This window comes from Palaemon carinicauda, chromosome 13 (genome assembly GCF_036898095.1).
Source record: "Palaemon carinicauda isolate YSFRI2023 chromosome 13, ASM3689809v2, whole genome shotgun sequence".
NCBI lineage: Eukaryota > Metazoa > Arthropoda > Malacostraca > Decapoda > Palaemonidae > Palaemon > Palaemon carinicauda.
In genome coordinates, this window is record NC_090737.1 from 18,334,832 (window position 1) to 18,355,020 (window position 20,189).

Below are 20,189 nucleotides of genomic sequence, written 5' to 3' on the forward strand. Positions count from 1 at the left end.
GTTGTTCCACGTTAAATCTGATCTGTTACTCTTCCAAAGATGACAGGCCTCCTGCTTCGCCAAATAAGCACGTCTACAATCATCATTGAACCACGGTTTGTCCTTCACTCGGTACCTTAGCACACGAGAAGGGATACGCCTATCAATTCTGTTGACTAGATTCTCATTCAAAGGGACAACAGGATCTACACTACTATATAATTGTGACCAATTAAAGCACAAAAGATCATGCAAAATCCCATTCCAGTCTGCTTGAGATTTCATATAAATTTTACAAGAATATGATATATCAGGGACAGGCTGCTCAGTCTTCACTACTAATGAAAGTAAGGCATGATCAGATGTCCTGACTGGAGAACCAACCTTACTAGTTATAACGCCAGGGGAGTCAGTGTATACGAGGTCCAAGCAATTACCAGACCTGTGAGTAGCTTCCTTTATGATTTGCTCACAGCCTGATTTAGAGGCAAAGTCTAAAGCTCTTAAGCCATGGCGATCGGTAGGAAAGATAGAACTTAACCACTCCCTATGGTGAGCATTAAAATCACCAACAAAGACAAAAGAAGCCTCTCTATCATCTTCTTGTATCTTAGCCATAATGGTAAGAAGACAATCGCAGATAGACTCATCCATGTCTGGATTCCAGTAGATCGAACACAAATAAAAGTTAAGTGTGAAGAGAGCTCCTTGGAGATCTCAAGGTGGGAACTGGACGATGAACAAGTCGCACTCACTGGAGGCAAGCAACTTCCTCACGATCAGACAAGCCACGCACCGAGGGGCTAAAGAAAAGCATGGTTGAAGCCAGACACCTTCTCGTAGTCACGCACAGCAGAGATAACGCCAGGAAGGACTTAACCCGCTAATCACAAAAGGTGTCCCTCGAAGGAGACAGGAACATACTTTGGACTTTGCCCCACCCCCCATTCCACCAGCTGAGCGAACTTAGATCAAGGGGGAGCTCCATCGTTGGCCTGCTGAGCTGGAACAGCTTCAGGAAATCTACTCTGGGAAGTTGGTGAAGAAGCGAGGGAGACTGCAATGGGCATGGACACTAGAGACTCCTCAGGTAGGAAACTTTTTTAGGAGGATCAAGGTCAAATTCCGAGGAAGCCGGTGTGCGCTTCCTCTCGGCTCCCAACTGCAGCAACTACAACAGACCTTCCTTTGATGGAGGACCAGCAGTACCCAAGGAAGGCCAAAACTGAAAAAAGATCATCAACAGAAAGAGACTCCCCTGCAGAGAAAGGAAGCGCCGCTTCACTTGAGAAGTGGCGGTGTCCTTCAAACCTAAGGGCTGTCCTAGAGTTAAAGGGCCACCGCTCCTGTTTGATCGATCCCTGGGGACCACCGATCGAGAAGGAGCTTCGGGCAGAGATTGAGGAGTGGAAGAAGAAAGTCAAGGTTTCTTTGACTTTGAGGATGACCCTGAAGGAGAAGAATCTCTCTTAGACTTCTTCCACCTCCTACTAAATCTCTCCCACTGGAAAGATGACCACTCCCTATATTCCTGACAGGTGTAGTCCTGAGTACAACGTCGTCCTCGTCAGGTTGGGCACAGTGAATGAGGATCCGTTTTTACTGGGGACATGAAGGTACAGCCCTTGCGCCACATGATCGCGGACAATTACGCATGATGACCTAGAAGAATACCACTCCCGACCTGGAAAGAAAACATACATATACCAAGGCACTTCCCCCAATATTGGGGGGTGGCCGACATCAAACAAATGAAACAGAAAAGGGGACCTCTCCTCTCTACATTCTCCCAGCCTGACAAGGGACTCAACCGAGTTTGGCTGGTACTGGTAGGGGTGCCACAGCCCATCCTCCCCCGTTATCCACCACAGATGAAGCTTCATAACGCTGAATCCCCTACTGCTCCTACCTCCGCGGTCTTCCAAGGCACCGGAGGAAGCAGCAGAGCCTACCGGAACTGCGTAACAATCGCTCGCCATTCATTCCTATTTCTAGCACGCTCTCTTGCCTCTCTCACATCTATCCTCTTATCACCCAGAGCTTGCTTCAATCTATCCATCCACCTAAACCTTGGCCTTCCTCTTGTACTTCTCCCATCAACTCTAGCATACATCACCTTCTTCAGCAGACAGCCATTTTCCATTCTCTCAACATGGCCAAACCACCTCAACACATTCATATCCACTCTAGCTGCTAACTCATTTCTTACACCCGTTCTCACCCTCACTACTTCGTTCCTAACCCTATCTACTCGAGATACACCAGCCATACTCCTTAGACATTTCATCTCAAACACATTCAATTTCTGTCTCTCCGTCACTTTCATTCCCCACAACTCCGATCCAAACATCACAGTTGGTACAATCACTTTCTCATATAGAACTCTCTTTACATTCATGCCCAACCCTCTATTTTTTACTACTCCATTAACTGCCCCCAACAGTTTGTATCCTTCATTCACTCTCTGATGTACATCTGCTTCCACTCCACCATTTACTGCAACAACAGACCCAAAGTACTTAGAACTGATCCACCTCCTCAAGTAACTCTCCATTCAACATGACATTCAACCTCGCACCACCCTCCCTTCTCGTACATCTCATAACCTTACTCTCACCCACATTAACTCTCAACTTCCTTCTCTCACACACCCTTCCAAATTCTGTCACTAATCAGCCAAGCAAACAACAACTGATTTACCTCCCATTCATGGTCATTCTCGTCTACCAGTTTCAATCCTCGTCCAAGCACTCGAGCATTCACCTCTCTCACCATTCCATCAACATACAAGTTAAACAACCACAGCGACATCACACATCCCTGTCTCAGCCCCACTCTCATTGGAAACCAATCGCTCACTTCATTTTCCATCCTAACACATGCTTTACTACCTTTGTAGACAATTTTCACTGCTTGTAACAACCTGGAAAGAAAAAGTAAAAAAAAAACTATTATTCTTATGACCAGTCAGTATAGGCGGTGGAGAGAGACAGCATCCACTCTCAACTGAGCAAAAACCAAGTGACGAGACAACACAAATGGGTGTGTAAGCAGGGTAGTCGGTACTACCCTCTCATCGTCGCCATGTACTCTTATCCGAATATCAGTCTTCAGTTCCAATAGAACGTTGAATAGAGGAGAGGGTCATAATAAGTTAATTATTGTTAGGGGGGTGATCCTTCTTATGGCTTGCAAGACCAATATGTGCCGTGAATAATCGAGGGCATTGATCACACTGAATCGTGAGAGGTGGTTGTGGTTGATTTGCTCTTTCTGCTCATTTCTGTCGTTTAGCTTACAGGTTAACTCTTCAATTCTCTTTAAAGAGGTCCGTGCCCACTTTAACTTTGCTGCTCCACTCATTCCTGTTACTTGCTGAAGCTTCGAAGGTGTTGGGATCTATGTTAGTTTCCTTTAGTTGGTCTTCAAATCGAAGCATAGGGCGGCTTCTAGGGTGACTGCCTGTATTTAACTCACTGAAGAGTATTTTCTTTGGTAGTCTTGTGTCCTCCATGTGCATCACATGGCCAGACCATCTAAAGTGGTGTTTCATGATCATGGCTTCGATGCTGGTGAGGTTGGCCTTTTCAAAGACTGCTGTATTGGACGCACAGTCATTCCATTTGATTTTCATTATTGCTCTCAGTTTTTTCTGGTGGAATTGTTCCAGTTTTTTGAGGTTCCTACTATAAAGGATCCAAGTCTCACATACATATAACAGGGTAGATACTATAATGGCATTATATACCATCACCTTTGTATGGGTGGTTAGGTCTTTGTCCATGAACACCCGGGTGAATAGTCTCCCACATGCAGTGTGGCCAGCTTGTAACCTGTTTTCAATCTCGGAGGAGGTGCTCTGGGTGGATAGGATGCTTCCCAGGTATGGGAAGTGTTCATCGCATTCAATGGTGGTTCTATCCATGGTGATGTTAGTCACTGGTGGATGTTCCCCTGGTCTTTGTTGGGTCAATATCTTAGTTTTGGCCTTGCTAACTGTTAGGCTAAAACATGTGTAGGCAGCGTGGAAATTATCCACTGATTCTTGGAATTCTGCTTGGATGTGGACTACGGCAGCATTGTCATCTGCATACTGTAGTCCCGTCACATTGGTGGTGTTGGTGTTGCGCTGGGATTTGAGTCTGGCCAGTTTGAAAATTCCTCCATCTAATCTGTATTTTATCATAACCCCTGGGTTGTTGTGGAGTACTTCATATAACATGGCAGCTAAGTATAAAGAGAAAAGAGTCGGTGCCAATACACATCCTTGTTTTAGTCCACAAGTGATTGGGAGAGGGCTGACAGGTTGCTTTGGTGAATTACTTTAGCTCTCATCTCATCATGTAGGACTTTGATCATGTCAACAAAAGGCTCAGGGATTCCAAAGCAATTGAGGAAAGACCACATGGGTATTTTTGGTAAGCTGTCATCTGCTTTTTCGAGGTCGTGAAAAATTAGGAGTATGAGATTTTGCTGTTCTTTTGATTTTTCCTGTAGTTGGCGAGCACAGAAAATGCAGAAACCAAACTGGGATTCTGACAGGATTGTTTCTACTACATTTTGTAACCTATTTAGACCTTCCCTGCAATTGATAGCAAAGATATCCCTCTATAATTCCCACATGCTCTTCTAACTACTTCTTGAAGATGGTAAAAAGGAGCGCGTCTTTCCAATCATTGGGGGGGCCTGTTTTTCCTCCTATATTTTTAGTATGAGGGAGTGAAGACGCGTCTTCAGGACTAAATCGCCGTGGGGTAGTTACAACTCGCTAGAAGTCTTATGGCTAATCTTCCAGCTTCACCGAAAGTATATTCCCTAATAAAGAGCGAAAGAGTTCGTATTTAGTGACGGAACAAATATTAAGAAAAAATTATTACTTAGGATTTCATTCTGTCCCTTAATACATAATGTACAAATAAATCAGAAGATCTACAACTGTGAAAATGAAATGACATTTACACGCAAAAATTACATAAATTACAATATTGTGTTTGTTAACAAAGTCAATTTATAAATTAATAAGTAATCATTTCATGAAAGATGAAAAATGATATTTTAATTATAAAATAAATTTTTGAATATACTTACCCGGTGAATATATAATAGCTGAGCCTCCGGCGGCTCGACAGAAAAACACAAAAACTCGCGAGCGATCGCTATGAAGGTTGCGGGTGTGCCCACTAGCGCCAACTATCGGCCAGATACCGCATATACATGTAAACAGACCCAATTCTTCTCATCCCGCTGGGTCTCTATCGGGGAGGAAGGGGGGCCTTTAATTTATATATTCACCGGGTAAGTATATTCAAAAATTTATTTTATAATTAAAATATCATTTTTAAATATTTAACTTAGCCGGTGAATATATAATAGCTGATTCACACCCATGGTGGTGGGTAGAGACCAGAGTTAATTAAGTTTACAGCGTATATGCTTAGAGTTTTTGACAGTTATATCATAACAAAACCCAAATATATATAGGTACCTGGTAAGGAAGTTGACTTAGACGATTACTCTGCCTTATTAGTCTGTCTTCCTCACGAAGCCCAGCGATCCTCTTAGGATGCTGAAAGACTCCCACGAGCTGAAGTATCAAGGGCTGCAACCCATACAACAGGACCTCATCAAACCCCTAATCTGGGCGCTCTCAAGAAATGACATTTGACCACCCGCCAAATCAAAAAAGGATGCGAAAGGCTTCTTAGCCTTCCGTACAACCCAATTAAAAAAAACATTTCAAGAGCAGATTAAAAGGATATTGGAATTAAGGGAATGTAGTGGTAGAACCCTTACCCACTACTGCATTCGCTGTAACGAATGGACCCAGTGTGTAGCAGTCCTCGTAAAGAGTCTGGACATCTTTTAAGTAAAATGACGCGAATACCGACTTGCTTCTCCAAACGGTCGCGTCCAAAATACTTTGCAGAGATTTATTTTGCTTAAAGGCCACGGAAGTTGCTATAGCTCTTACTTCGTGCGTCTTAACCTTAAGCAAGCATCGGTCTTTTTCATTCAAGTGAGAATGAGCCTCTCGTATTAAAAATCTGATAAAATATGATAAAGCATTCTTTGACATAGGCAATGATGGTTTCTTAACTGAGCACCATAATGCCTCAGATCCACCTCGTAAGGACTTAGTACGAGCTAAGTAGAACTTAAGAGCTCTAACTGGACACAGCACTCTTTCAAGTTCGTTGCCTACGATCTCTGACAGGCAAGGTATATCAAAAGACTTAGGCCAAGGACGAGAAGGCAGTTCATTTTTGGCCAGGAAACCAAGTTGAAGTGAACATGTGGCTTTTTCTGTAGAAAAGCCGATGTTCTTACTGAAGGCATGAATTTCACTGACCCTTTTAGCCAAAGCCAAGCACACTAGGAAAAGCGTCTTGAGGGTGAGATCCTTCAGGGAGGCTGAATGTAATGGCTCGAACCTGTCTGACATGAGGAACCTTAGGACCACGTCTAAGTTCCATCCAGGAGTTGCCAAACGACGTTCCTTAGAGGTCTCGAAAGACTTAAGGAGATCTTGGAGATCTTTATTGTTGGAAAGATCTAAGCCTCTATGACGAAAGACCGAAGCCAACATGCTCCTGTAGCCCTTAATCGTGGGAGCTGAGAGGGAGCGAACATTTCTCAGATGTAAAAGAAAATCTCCGATTTGGGCTACAGAGGTACTGGAAGAGGACATAGATGCTGGCTTGCACCAGTCTCGAAAGACTTCCCACTTCGACTGGTATACTCTGATGGTAGCTCTCCTAGCTCTCACAATCGCACTGGCTGCCTCCTTCGAAAAGCCTCGAGCTCTTGAGAGTCTCTTGATAGTCTGAAGGCAGTCAGACGAAGCGCGGGGAGGCTTTGATGAACATTCTTTACGTGGGGCTGACGTAAGAGATCTACCCTTAGAGGAAGACTTCTTGGAATGTCTACCAGCCATTGAAGTACCTCGGTGAACCACTCTCTCGCGGGCCAGAGGGTAGCAACCAACGTCAACCTTGTCCCTTCGTGAGAGGTGAACTTCTGCAGTACCTTGTTGACTATCTTGAATGGTGGGAATGCATATAAGTCCAGATGAGACCAATCCAGTAGAAACGCGTCTATGTGGATTGCTTCTGTATCTAGGACTGGTGAGCAATAGATTGGTAACCTTTTGGTCAACGAGGTGGCAAAGAGGTCTATGGTGGGTTGACCCCAAGTAGCCCAAAGACTCTTGCCCACGTCCTTGTGGAGGGTCCATTCCGTGGGTATCACCTGACCCCTCCGACTGAGACAGTCTGCCAAGACGTTCAAGTCCCCCTGGATGAATCTCGTCAACAGGGAGATGCCTCGATTTCTTGACCATATGAGAAGGTCCCTTGCGATTCTCGTACAGCGTGAGGGAGTGTGTGCCTCCTTGCTTGGAGATGTACGCCAAAGCTGTGGTGTTGTCTGAGTTGACCTCTACCACTTAGTTTCGAAGAAAGCTTTCGAATTTCATCAAGGCCAAGTGGACTGCTAATAGCTCCTTGCCGTTGATGTGCATGCTCTTCTGACTTGAGGTCCACAGACCCGAGCATTCCCGACCGTCCAGGGTCGCACCCCAACCCAAATCCGACGCGTCTGAGAACAACACATGGTTTGGGTTCTTGATTGCTAGGGATAGTCCCTCTCTCAGACTGATATTGTTGTCCCACCATTTCAGGCATGCCTTTACTGGTTCGGAGACTGGGAATGATACCGTCTCTAACGTCTTGTCCTTGTTCCAGTGAGAGGCTAGATGGAACTGGAGAGGCCGAAGGTGTAGTCTCCCTAGCGAGACAAACTGCTCCAGGGATGAGAGAGTCCCTACGAGACTGTTCCAACTCCTGACTGAACAAACATTCTCTTTTCAGCATTAGTTGGACTTTGAGCAGGGCTTGTTCTATTCGGGTGGCAGACGGAAAAGCCCGAAAAAAACTGGACTGCGAATCTCCATCCCCAAATATAGAATAATCTGGGATGGGATCAGTTAGGACTTTTCTAGGTTGACCAAAAGTCCCAACTCCCTGGCCAGACTCAACGTCCAATGTAGATCCTGCAGACAGCGAAGACTGGACGATGCTCTGAGAAGCCAGTCGTCCAAGTACAGGGAGGCTCGGATTCCCGATAGATGGAGGAATTTTGCCACATTCCTCATGAGCCTCGTAAACACGAGAGGAGCAGGACTGAGGCCAAAGGACAGGGCTCGAAACTGGTACCCCACATTCCTGTAAACAAACCTCAGAAACAGTTGGGAATCCGGGTGTATAGGAATGTGGAAGTATGCATCCTGAAGGTCGAGAGAGACCATCCAGTCGCCTTCCATTAATGCTGTCAAGACAGCCTGGTAGACTTCATCGTGAAGTTTGTCTTGACAATGAACACATTGAGCGCACTTGCCTCTTACGTACTCCTGCAGTGAACGTGGCTGCCAGATCATTGGAGCCATCCCTGATAGACTTGTTCCTGCAGAGAACGTGGCTGTCAGATTATTGGAGCCATCCCTGATAGCCTTGTTTATGCATGACATAATTGTACAGCAAAACTTCAAACGCTCAAAAAAAAACTCCTAACAGGAGATGGTCTAGCTCTGAAGCCGACCATAAAATCTTGGAGCGTCTCATGGCCAGGTGCCAGGGAGAGTCTATGAGGTTTGAGAAGTCCATCTGGGCAGAGGCAGGAACTCCCAAGCCGAGAACTTCTCTCGTGTCATATCAGACTCTCGCTCTATAAGCCAGCTTAAAAGTAGGGAAAGCAAAGGCTGTCTCCCCCAAACTCCTCCTGGTGATTAACCAGTCGCCTAGCAAACGTAAAGCTCTCTTAGAAGAGCGAGAGAGCACTAGCTTAGAAAACAACGGCTTCGAAGTAGCTAGGCCTAGTGTAAACTCTGACGTTTAGGCGAACGAAGAGCAGCAGTTACAAAAAGATCCGGACAAAGATCCTTAAAAATCAGCATGATTTACTTAAAGTCCATAGAGGGCTGAGCAGCTTTAGGCTCCTCTCCGTCTGACAGAGTCCTCAAGGGAATATCAGTAGGAGGGGGATCAGCAACTTCCTCATCTGAAGGAACCTTGTCCGACAATTGCCGAGTCTCAAGCAAGGGAGAGACCTGCCGTGGTGGCAATGCTTGACAAGCAGAGTCCACACGCAAAGGAGCAACAGTAGCAGTCAAGGACGCTATGTCATGTAACTGCTTAAAGGACTGACCAGCAACAACAACAGGTGCGGGAGGACGCTCGACGTCAACTCAAGACTGCCTTGACTGCCTAGACTGAGCAGTCAAAACAACTCTTGACTGCGGTGCTTGACGCTCAACGTCAAAACAAGTCAGCTATGCTGGTTGGCAAACGCTCTGAACGTCAACAAGAGCAAGCGGCAGCAGCTGAACGTCCACAAGCGGCTGAGAGTCAACACGGGACTGCATCGAGTGAGGCTCTACAAAACATGATTGACGTGACTTTGTAAGGTCAATGTCAACAGGACGAGCAAAGGCTCGTTTGGGCGGCTGACGGCCAGGATCTCGATCAGCTAAGCGGCGAGGATCATCGCGAACCTGCTCAGCAGAATAGTCCTCCATAAGAGAGGCAAGCTTATTCTGCATGTCTTGCAGTACAACCCATTTAGGATCAACGGGAATGGGTGCGGTAAGAGACGAGGGTAACGTCTGTGACTGCAAAACCTTGCCTACAATAAGACTCTCGGAGCCTGTGTTACTCTTTTGTTTAGGCGGCGAGCAGTCTTCCGATGACTGCATAGGGTCAGAGCTGTCCCAATGGCTACAACCAGGACGCTGGACCTGTCCTGAAGGGACTGACTTTCGCTTTAAGGGCCTCGAAACCTTGCTCCACGGTTTCTTACGCGAAAAGCCTTCGGATGACGAGGAGAAAATCGTCTCGCTCGTCTTATGGTAGGGGCGGTCTTGATGAGACACGCCTGAAACCATAGAGGGAACGTCTGTTCGCTGATCAAGGCCTCTCGAACCCATAAGTCGTACGACATTACTTCTCCCTGCAGGGCTTGGGAGCTTGCAAGAGGTCTCGGACTAGGCGAACGACAGGCACGAACAGACGAACCCTCGGTCGCAACACTGATAACACTTTGCGCAATTATCACTTTATCACTACGATTTTCTGTTTTGCACTTACTTCACTGAAATCGAATTTTTCAACAATTCACATTAGGCATGAATAAAACTGATTTCTACATGAAGCACGCAATTCTACCCTACATCAAAAGGTTATAATTGCGAAATAAGTCGTATAATGTAAGCACATTAATACAAGCAAAAAACAGTAAACATATATTAAGATAAAAAGATCAGTGACTGGGGAGGAGACTAAACACTAGTTCATTCAAAACTACGTTTTCAATCTCTCACCGTACAGTGCCTTGGGACGAGAATAAAAACTAAAAACGTTTTATCCTTTCTCCCCGTACAGAGACTTGGGACGAGAGTAAAAAAACTGACTCGAGAACAACGTTACTCGCTTGGGACGAGAATAAAGATCGGAACGTTCTCTCTTCCTCTCTCTCTCTCTCTTTTGATTTCACACCGAAGAGAAAAGCCCACTCACCTTTCGTCAATAAACAGGTTATTTGACCAAAGGAAAAAACTGAAAGGACTAAGAAATTGAAAATTAACAAGTTCCTTTAAATTAGAATTTAAAACATTTAAGTTTGAAAGAAGAATGAACAAAACGTCAGAATCGATTTACTCTTTCTGCAAAGTGAAACCGTGATTCTCTCTCTCTCTATCGTAACGATAGAGCGCAAACTGCGTAGCATAAATAAACCAAACGTTACTTCATCTTTGAAACATTACGAAGACTATTCAAAGAAAATCTTTCATAAAATATCTACTAAAAAATATTTATTTAATAAGTTTTAAATCATTTGCTCTGTAAAAGTTATTTACGATTGAAAGGGCTCAACGTTGTTTAACTTCGGTTTCCAAGTTAGGACCGCCTACTCTCGGATTAGGGGAGGAATAGGTAAGGTCGCATATAAACAAATCATTAAAATTTATCTTAGATGTTTATTATAAATGGAAAGCTAATCGAAGAGGCCTAATAAAGGCGGTTGAGATATAAAATATTTAGAGGAAAATCTATAATTAACAACAACAATTTATAACGTGATAAGATAATTGCTAAAAGCCTAAAACACACTTCCGTACTAAGGGAAGGGTCGGCCATTTTTAAAAGTCAAAGAAAGTCCAAAAAAACAATCCAAAGTCATCAACAATTAAATCTATCCAAAAAAGAGTTCAAGATTTAAGTTGAAGATAAAACACCTGCACTGCGAAAGCTCAAACCAAAAGGAAGTACTTCACCAAGACTGTTGAAAAATGATATTTTAATTATAAAATAAATTTTTGAATATACTTACCCGGTGAATATATAGCTGCAACTCTGTTGCTCGACAGACAAAAAACTGTACAAAAAAACTCGCCAGCGATCGCTATACAGGTTGCGGGTGTGCCCATCAGCGCCAGCTGTCGGCCAGATACCAAGCTCCATGTAAACAAAGACTCAATTTTCTCCTCGTCCCACTGCGTCTCTATTGGGGAGGAAGGGAGGGTCATTTAATTTATATATTCACCGGGTAAGTATATTCAAAAATTTATTTTATAATTAAAATATCATTTTTAAATATTTAACTTAGCCGGTGAATATATAGCTGATTCACACCCAGGATGGTGGGTAGAGACCAGTAAAATATGTTTACAATTTATGAGCTAAGAGTTTTTATTTCATTTTGGAAGTTATCAAAATAACAAAAACAAAATAAATAGGTACCTGGTAAGGAAGTCGACTTGTACGATTACTCTGCCTTATAAGTACGTCTTCCTTACGGAGCCTCGCGATCCTCTTAGGATGGTGATAGACCCCTAGGAGCTGAAGTATCAAGGGCTGCAACCCATACAACAGGACCTCATCAAAACCCCTAATCTGGGCGCTCTCAAGAAATGACTTTGACCACCCGCCAAATCAACCAGGATGCGAAAGGCTTCTTAGCCTTCCGGACAACCCATAAAAAACAACATTAAAAACATTTCAAGAGACAGATTAAAAGGATATGGAATTAGGGAATTGTAGTGGTTGAGCCCTCACCCACTACTGCACTCGCTGCTACGAATGGTCCCAGTGTGTAGCAGTTCTCGTAAAGAGACTGGACATCCTTTAGATAAAAAGACGCGAACACTGACTTGCTTCTCCAATAGGTTGCGTCCATTATACTTCGCAGAGATCTATTTTGCTTAAAGGCCAAGGAAGTTGCTACAGCTCTAACTTCGTGCGTCTTCACCTTAAGCAAAGCTTGGTCTTCCTCACTCAGATGTGAATGAGCTTCTCGTATTAACAATCTGATAAAGTATGATAAAGCATTCTTTGACATAGGCAAAGATGGTTTCTTAACTGAACACCATAAAGCTTCAGATTGGCCTCGTAAAGGTTTGGTACGCTTTAAATAGAACTTAAGAGCTCTAACAGGGCATAAGACTCTTTCTAGTTCATTGCCTACGATCTCCGATAAGCTGGGAATATCGAAAGATTTAGGCCAAGGCCGAGAAGGCAGCTCATTTTTGGCTAGAAAACCAAGTTGCAGCGAACAGGTGGCTTTTTCTGACGAAAATCCGATGTTCTTGCTGAAGGCATGAATCTCACTGACTCTTTTAGCCGAGGCTAAGCATACCAGGAAAAGAGTCTTTAGAGTGAGATCTTTCAGGGAGGCTGATTGTAACGGCTCAAACCTGTCTGACATGAGGAATCTTAGCACCACGTCTAAATTCCATCCAGGGGTAGCCAAACGACGCTCCTTGGTGGTCTCAAAAGACTTAAGGAGGTCTTGAAGATCTTTATTGTTGGAAAGATCTAAGCCTCTATGCCGGAAGACTGATGCCAACATGCTTCTGTAGCCCTTGATAGTGGGAGCTGAAAGGGATCGTCCTTTTCTCAGGTATAAGAGAAAATCAGCTATTTGAGCTACAGAGGTACTGGTCGAGGATACAGAAACTGACTTGCACCAGTCTCGGAAGACTTCCCACTTCGACTGGTAGACTCTAATGGTGGACGCTCTCCTTGCTCTAGCAATCGCACTGGCTGCCTCCTTCGAAAAGCCTCTAGCTCTCGAGAGTCTTTCGATAGTCTGAAGGCAGTCAGACGAAGAGCGAGGAGGCTTTGGTGTACCTTCTTTACGTGAGGCTGACGTAGAAGGTCCACCCTTAGAGGAAGACTTCTGGGAACGTCTACTAGCCATCGAAGTACCTCGGTGAACCATTCTCTCGCGGGCCAGAGGGGAGCAACTAACGTCAACCTTGTCCTTTCGTGAGAGGCGAACTTCTGCAGTACCTTGTTGACAATCTTGAACGGTGGGAATGCGTAGAGATCCAGATGTGACCAATCTAGGAGGAAGGCATCTATATGTATTGCTGCTGGGTCCGGGACTGGGGAGCAATAGATTGGAAGCCTCTTGGTCAGCGAGGTTGCAAAGAGATCTATGGTTGGTTGGCCCCAAGTGGCCCAAAGTCTCTTGCACACATCCTTGTGGAGGGTCCATTCTGTTGGAATTACTTGCCCTTTCCGACTGAGACAATCTGCTATGACATTCAAGTTGCCTTGGATGAACCTCGTTACTAGGGAGATGTCTTGACCTTTTGACCAGATGAGCAGGTCCCTTGCGATCTCGTACAACGTCAGTGAGTGGGTACCTCCTTGTTTGGAGATGTACGCCAAGGCCGTGGTGTTGTCCGAGTTTACTTCCACCACTTTGCCTCGAAGGAGATACTCGAAGCTTTTCAAGGCCAGATGAACTGCCAACAGCTTCTTGCAGTTGATATGCATGCTCCTCTGACTCGAGTTCCACAGACCTGAGCATTCCCGACCGTCCAGTGTCGCGCCCCAGCCCAAGTCCGATGCGTCCGAGAAGAGAACGTGGTGGGGAGTCTGAACAGCCAGGGGAAGACCCTCTCTTAGGTTGATATTGTCCTTCCACCAAGTCAGACAAGACTTTATCTTTCCGGAAATCGGGATCGAGACCACTTCTAGCGTCTTGTCCTTTTTCCAGTGAAAAGCCAGATGGTATTGAAGGGGACGGAGGTGTAGTCTTCCTAGTGATACAAACTGTTCCAGGAATGACAGCGTCCCCACCAGACTCATCCACAGCCTGACTGAGCAGCGTTCCTTCTTCAGCATCTTCTGGATGGATAGCAGGGCTTGATCTACTCTGGGGGCTGATCGTCTTGTTGCTCAGCAACGTCCTCATCAGATAGTTCCTCATCCGAAAACTGATGAGGAAACGGCAACGGAGTGGGCAACGTCTGGCTCGCTGAGTCCGGTCGCACTGGTGCATGCGTGACGGAGCCGGACGCAACGTCATGGAACTGCTGCACAGTCTGTGAACTGTCAACAACCATGGGTGCGCGAGGAAGCATAGCGTCAACCCGAGACTGTCTAGACCGTCTGGGTTGTGCAGTCAACACCCTACCGGGTTGCTGAGGTTGACGCACTGCGTCAAAACAAGTCACCTCTGCTGGTTGTTGAACGTCCTGAACGTCAACAACCACCTCCGAGCGTCGCTTAACGTCAACGTGCGGCTGGCAACCCACACTGGGTCACATTGGTGGAGGAACCACCTCAACTGGTAGACGCGAGAAGGTTACCTCAGCGTCAACAGGACGCACAACCGACCGGTTGGAAGGTTGTTGGCCAGAAGGTTCGGCAGCAACCTTCTCCGCATTAAAGTCCTCTATCAAGGACGCAAGCTTGGACTGCATGTCTTGCAGCAAAGCCCATTTAGGGTCTACGGGAGCAGGTGCGGCAACAGACGGGGTTAGCGACTGAGGCGGTACCGCTTTCCATCCCTGAAAGCCTTGTTTATGCACGACATAATTGTACAGCAAAACTTCAAAGGCTCGAAAACAGCTGTGAAGTTGACCTATAAAAAAACTTGGAGCGTCTCCTGGCCAGGCGCCAGGGAGAGTCTACGAGATTTGAGAAGTCTATCTGGGCAGAGGCATGAACTCCCAAGCCGAGAACTTCTCTCGTGTCATATCAGACTCTCGCTCTATAAGCCAGTTTAAAAGAAGGGAAAGCAAAGGCTGTCTCCCCCAAACTCCTCCTGGTGATAAACCAGTCGCCTAGCAAACGTAAAGCTCTCTAGGAGAGCGAGAGAGCACTAGCTTATAAACAACGGCTTCGAAGTAGCTAGGCCTAGTGTAAGCTCTGACGTTTAGGCGAACGAGGAGCAGCAGTTACAAAAAGATCCGGACAAAGATCCTTAAAAAAAATCATCATGATTGAATTAAAGTCCATAGAGGGCTAAGCAGCTTTAGGCTCCTCTCCGTCTGACAGAGTCCTCAAGGGAATATCAGTAGGAGGGGGAACAGCAACTTCCTCATCTACAGGAACCTTGTCCGATAAAAGCTGAGTCTCAAGCAAGGGAGAGACCTACCGTGGTGGCAATGCTTTACAAGCAGAGTCCACACGCACTGGTGCATTAGTAGCGGACCAGGACGCAACGTCATGTAACTGCTTGACAGTCTGTGAACTGTCAACAACTGAACTGTCAACAACAACAGGTGAGTGAGGACGCACAGCATCCACTCGAGACTGCTTTGACTGCCTAGACTGAGCAGTCAAAACAACTCTAGAATGCGGAGGTTGACGCACAGCGTCAAAACAAGTCAACTCCGATTGTTAGCGAACGTCCTGAACGTCAACAGGAGCATCAGCAAGTGGCCTAACGTCCAAATGTGGCTGAAAATCCACACGAGACCGCATCGAGTGTGGTTCTAAACAACCTGACTGACGTGACTTAGCTACGCCAACGTCAACAGGAAGCACAAAGGAACGTTAGGTTGGCTGAAAGCCAGGATATCGATGAGATAAACGGCTAGACTCAACGGACTAATCGGCAGAATAGTCTTCCATAAGGGAGGCAAGCATATTCTGCATGTCTTGCCGTACAACCCATTAAGGATCAACGGAAATGGTTGTGGTAAGAGACGAGGGTAACGTCTGTGACCGCAACACTTTGCCAACAAAAAAAGACTCTCGGAGTCTGTGTTACGCTTTTGTTAGGCGGCGAGCAGTTTTCCGATGACTGCATAGGGTCAGAGCTGTCCTAATGGTTGCAACCAGGACGCTGGACCTGTCCTGAAAGGACTGACTTTCGCTTAAGGGCTTCGAAACCTTGTTACAGGTTTCTTATGCGAAAAGCCTTCGGATGACGAGGAGAAAAAACGTCTCTCTCGCCTTATGGTAGGGGAGATCTTGGTAAGATACACCCGATACCATAGAGGGAAACGTCTGTTCGTTGATCAAGGCCTCTCGAACCCATAAGTCGTTCGACATTACTTCTCCCCTGGGTTTGGGAGCTTGCAAGAGGTCCCGGACTAGGTGAACGACAGGCACGAACAGACGAACCCTCGGACGCAACACTGTAACACTTTGCACAATATCACTTTATCACTTCGATTTTCTGTTTTGCACTTATTTCACTGAAATCGAAACTTTTACTGATTTCTACCTGAAGCATGCAATTCTACCCTCATCAAAAGGTAGTAATTGCGAAATCAGTCGTATAATGCAAGCTCATTAATACCAGCAAAAAACAGAAAACATATTTTAAGATAAAAAATTCAGTGGCTGGGGAAGAGACTAAACACTAGTTCATTCAAAACTACGTTTTCAATCTCTCACCGCACATAGCCTGGGGACGAGAATAAAAAACTAAAAACGTTTTATCCTTTCTCCCCGTACAGAGACTAGGGACGAGAGTAACTCAAGAACAACGTTACCCGCTTGAACGGAACGTTTTCTCTCCTCTCTCTCCCTCCGTCTCTATCTCTCTCTCTCTTTCTCTCTTGATTTCGCACCTAAGAGAAGAGCCCAATTACATTTCGTCAAAAATACAGGTTATTTGACCAAAGGAAAAAACTGAAAGGTTTTTCAATTAAAAAGTTCCTTTAAAATAGAATTTAAAACATTTAAGCTTTGAAAGAAGAATGAACAAAACGTCAGAATCGATTTACTCTTTCTGCAAAGTGAAACCGTGATACTCTCTCTCTCTATCGTAATGATAGAGCGCAAACTGCGAAGTATAAATAAACTAAACGTTAGTTCATCTTTGAAAACAGTACGAAGACTATTCAAAGAAAATCTTTCATAAAATATTTCATTTAAAAAGTTTTAAATCCTTAGCTCTTTAAAAGCTATTTACGATTTAAAGGGCTCAACGTTGATTAACTTCGGTTTCCAAGTTAGGACCGCCTACTCTCAGGAAAGGTCGCATATAAACAAAACATTAAAATTTATTTTTTATGTTTATTATAAAATGGAAAATTAATCGAAGAGGAAAATCTATAATTAATTTATAACGTGATAAGATAATTACTAAAAGCCTAAACACACTTCCGTCTAAGGGAAGGGTCGGCCATTTAAAAGTCAAAGAAAGTCCATACTCTCTTTGTCACCAAAAATTAAATCTATCCAAAACGAGTTCAAGATTTAAGATGAAGATAAAACACCTGCACTGCGAAAGCTCAAACCAGAATATAGTACTTCACCAAAGATGATGGGAAAAACTCCAGGTTTCAACAGCGAGTAAAGTACGTCTTGTCGACACGTCGACAGAGAGAAAGTTGAGTCTTTGTTTACACGGAGCTTGGTATCTGGCCGACAGCTGGCGCAGATGGGCACACCCGCAACCTGTATAGCGATCCCTGGCGAGTTTTTTTGTACAGTTTTTTGTCTGTCGAGCAACAGAGTTGCAGCTATATATTCACCGGCTAAGTTAAATATTTAAAAACTCCAGGTTAACAGCGAGTAATGGTACGTCTTGTCGATCAGACCGACAGAGAAGAATTGAGTCTGTTTACATGTATATGCGGTATCTGGCCGATAGTTGGCGCTAGTGGGCACACCCGCAACCTTCATAGCGATCGCTCGCGAGTTTTTGGGTTTTTCTGTCGAGCCGCCGGAGGCTCAGCTATTATATATTCACCGGCTAAGTTAAATATTTAAAAATTTGTATTTTTCCTAACTAAACAAATCTGAAGCTCTTTATATAGGAGTATTATTATTTCAGCGCTAGATGAAAACCATCCGTTAAAGCTTTTGTGGGGTGTAACTATCCTCTGCTATTTAGCACTGGGGGATAGCAAGGGTAGACCCACCATCCCGCTCACACCAGTACCAGTAAAAAACTGTTACTTTGCAATTGCACTAAGACTTCTGGGGAAGGTGATGGTAGGACCAGTATGTGTAAAGAGCTTCAGGTTTGTATAGTTAAGAAAATACAAATTATTTCAAATTTGTCACTTGTTCTAGCACTATATACAAACATGATGCTCTTTACATAGAGCTCACCCCACGGTGGGTGAAAGTCCTAAAACCAACTGTCCCGAGAAGTCCTTCTGTGCTACACACCAGCTGTTCAGAGAGCATCCTGACACCTTGTGATTCTTTCAAGATGATGGCCTGGGCAATCGGTGCTAGCATTTAATTTAGTTATGTGACTTGACCAGGTAAGCGTAAAATAGTAGCTAAGCTCCTCACTTAACCTAGACATGGCCCGACTCCACCTCGCTTGGAGGACAGGGACATAACAAATATATGCACATATATCAGGTTGCAAAAAGGGCATGGTCCCCACCGGCAGTTAGAGAGGAGGTCAGCTTGCAGAGTTCCTCTGATGCTGAGCCCCAGGAGAGGGAAAAATGAAATAGGAAGTGGCCAGTCACTCACACATTCATTCAAGACTTATTCACAGGTAACATCAGCCCTAAACCAACTGCTACTTGTCCTACAAGGGAGCTGAGCTGTTAATTGACCACGGTGTTAATTGACCACGTTTTGTGCAGCCACCACAGAACCTATGGTAAACATGTCTAGGCTCCTGTGGGTTATGTCTAACAGGTAGTAGGCAGTGAATATTGTTTGCCATTTCCACACGCCAGTTTGTAAAAACTACGTCACAAAAAAATTATGTTTAAATGCCAGGTATAGGCTGACACCCCTGAAATCATGGGCACAGAGACGGCAGCTAGAATGAGAGCAGTGTGATTGAATGGCTCTCCAGGAAGATATCGAGTTTGTAATCTTCCTCTTGTTTACCCCTGTGCTTACAAAGAGCCTCCTGATTTGTGGACTGTCTCTCTCGATTCTTTTCAAGTATTTCCTCAGCACTCTCACCAGGCAGAGTAACAGCTGACCAGGATTATCTGTTACCAACTGGAGACTCAATTCCAAAGGGCCTGAATCTAGTATTCACTACAGCTGGATATTCAGGATTTGCTACAGCTGGATTTTAAGTCTTGGCTATAAACTCGAGGGAGCTTGGCCTTGCATAGTGCGTAGTGCTGCATTGTGCCCTAAAGACACGACGATGAGGGAGAGTATCACAGGCAATCACCTCCCATCATCATTGTCCAGCTCCAAAAAGCTGTGCTCTGATGAACTAGAGCAGGGCATGGAAGAATCAATCTCTCTTTGGTGGAAACCCCAAGGGGAGACCACTCAGGAGAAGGCCGTCTCTCCAGCGGGCGGGAGGGACGATCAACCCCTTATGCTTAATGACAAATCTTGCAGGCGAGGACCTTGCCAAACAGAAGCTGGTGAAGGGGAACTTGCCTTGTAGGGGAAGAATTCCCAACACCTGGTGGAGGACAAGTCTCCCTCGTAATGGAAGGTTGTCCAACACCTGGAGGTGGACCTCTGGACTGCTCACTTCGTCTCCCTTCTGGCTCAGCAAATTCAGCCAAAAGATCAACTCCACGAACTGCCCTTGGAACGCAGCCGAAGCTAATCCTTGGGTTCACCCCGAAGGGATCCCGACAAGTCACTCCAAGGAGCTCTTGTCAGCAACTGCTCAATCCAGCCCGCCAAAGAGGAGTAAACGTCATGGCGAGCAAAAGATGAGGTCAAGACAGCTGAGCACACGCAAGACTCTTTCGGTCCTCTACCTACAGTCTCAAGGGGGAAGATCGGAATTAACCCCTGGTGACGACGTCCGATACCCTTGTGCGACCAACCACTAGACCTCCAGCAACCCCACTCCCCTTGCACGTGGAACCTATGAGCCCCAAGGAAGGCCACAATAGACAAACTGCTTTGTCAGAGAGAGACTCCCCTATGGTGGCAACCAGTGCTGCTTCGCTAGGGGATGGCCCCCAACATGTAAGGTTGTTTCGGAGTCACATGATCACCAGTTGCACT

General features: G+C 45.3%; 2 protein-coding genes across 5 annotated transcripts in view; both read right to left on the minus strand.

The window, feature by feature from the left end:
- Window positions 1–20,189, minus strand: part of TBC1d7 (TBC1 domain family member 7) — an 81,972-nt gene that overhangs the window by 16,119 nt on the left and 45,664 nt on the right. The gene's annotated exons all lie outside the window — the stretch shown is intronic.
- Window positions 3,290–4,201, minus strand: LOC137651459 (uncharacterized). Its single transcript, XM_068384683.1, has one exon. The coding sequence runs from the start codon at window positions 4,199–4,201 to the stop codon at window positions 3,290–3,292; it is 912 nt and encodes a 303-aa protein (XP_068240784.1).

What these genes read in the sequence shown, in the direction of transcription:
- LOC137651459 (XM_068384683.1), bottom strand. Translation starts at nt 4,201, where the DNA reads ATGTTATATGAAGTACTCCACAACAACCCAGGGGTTATGATAAAATAC.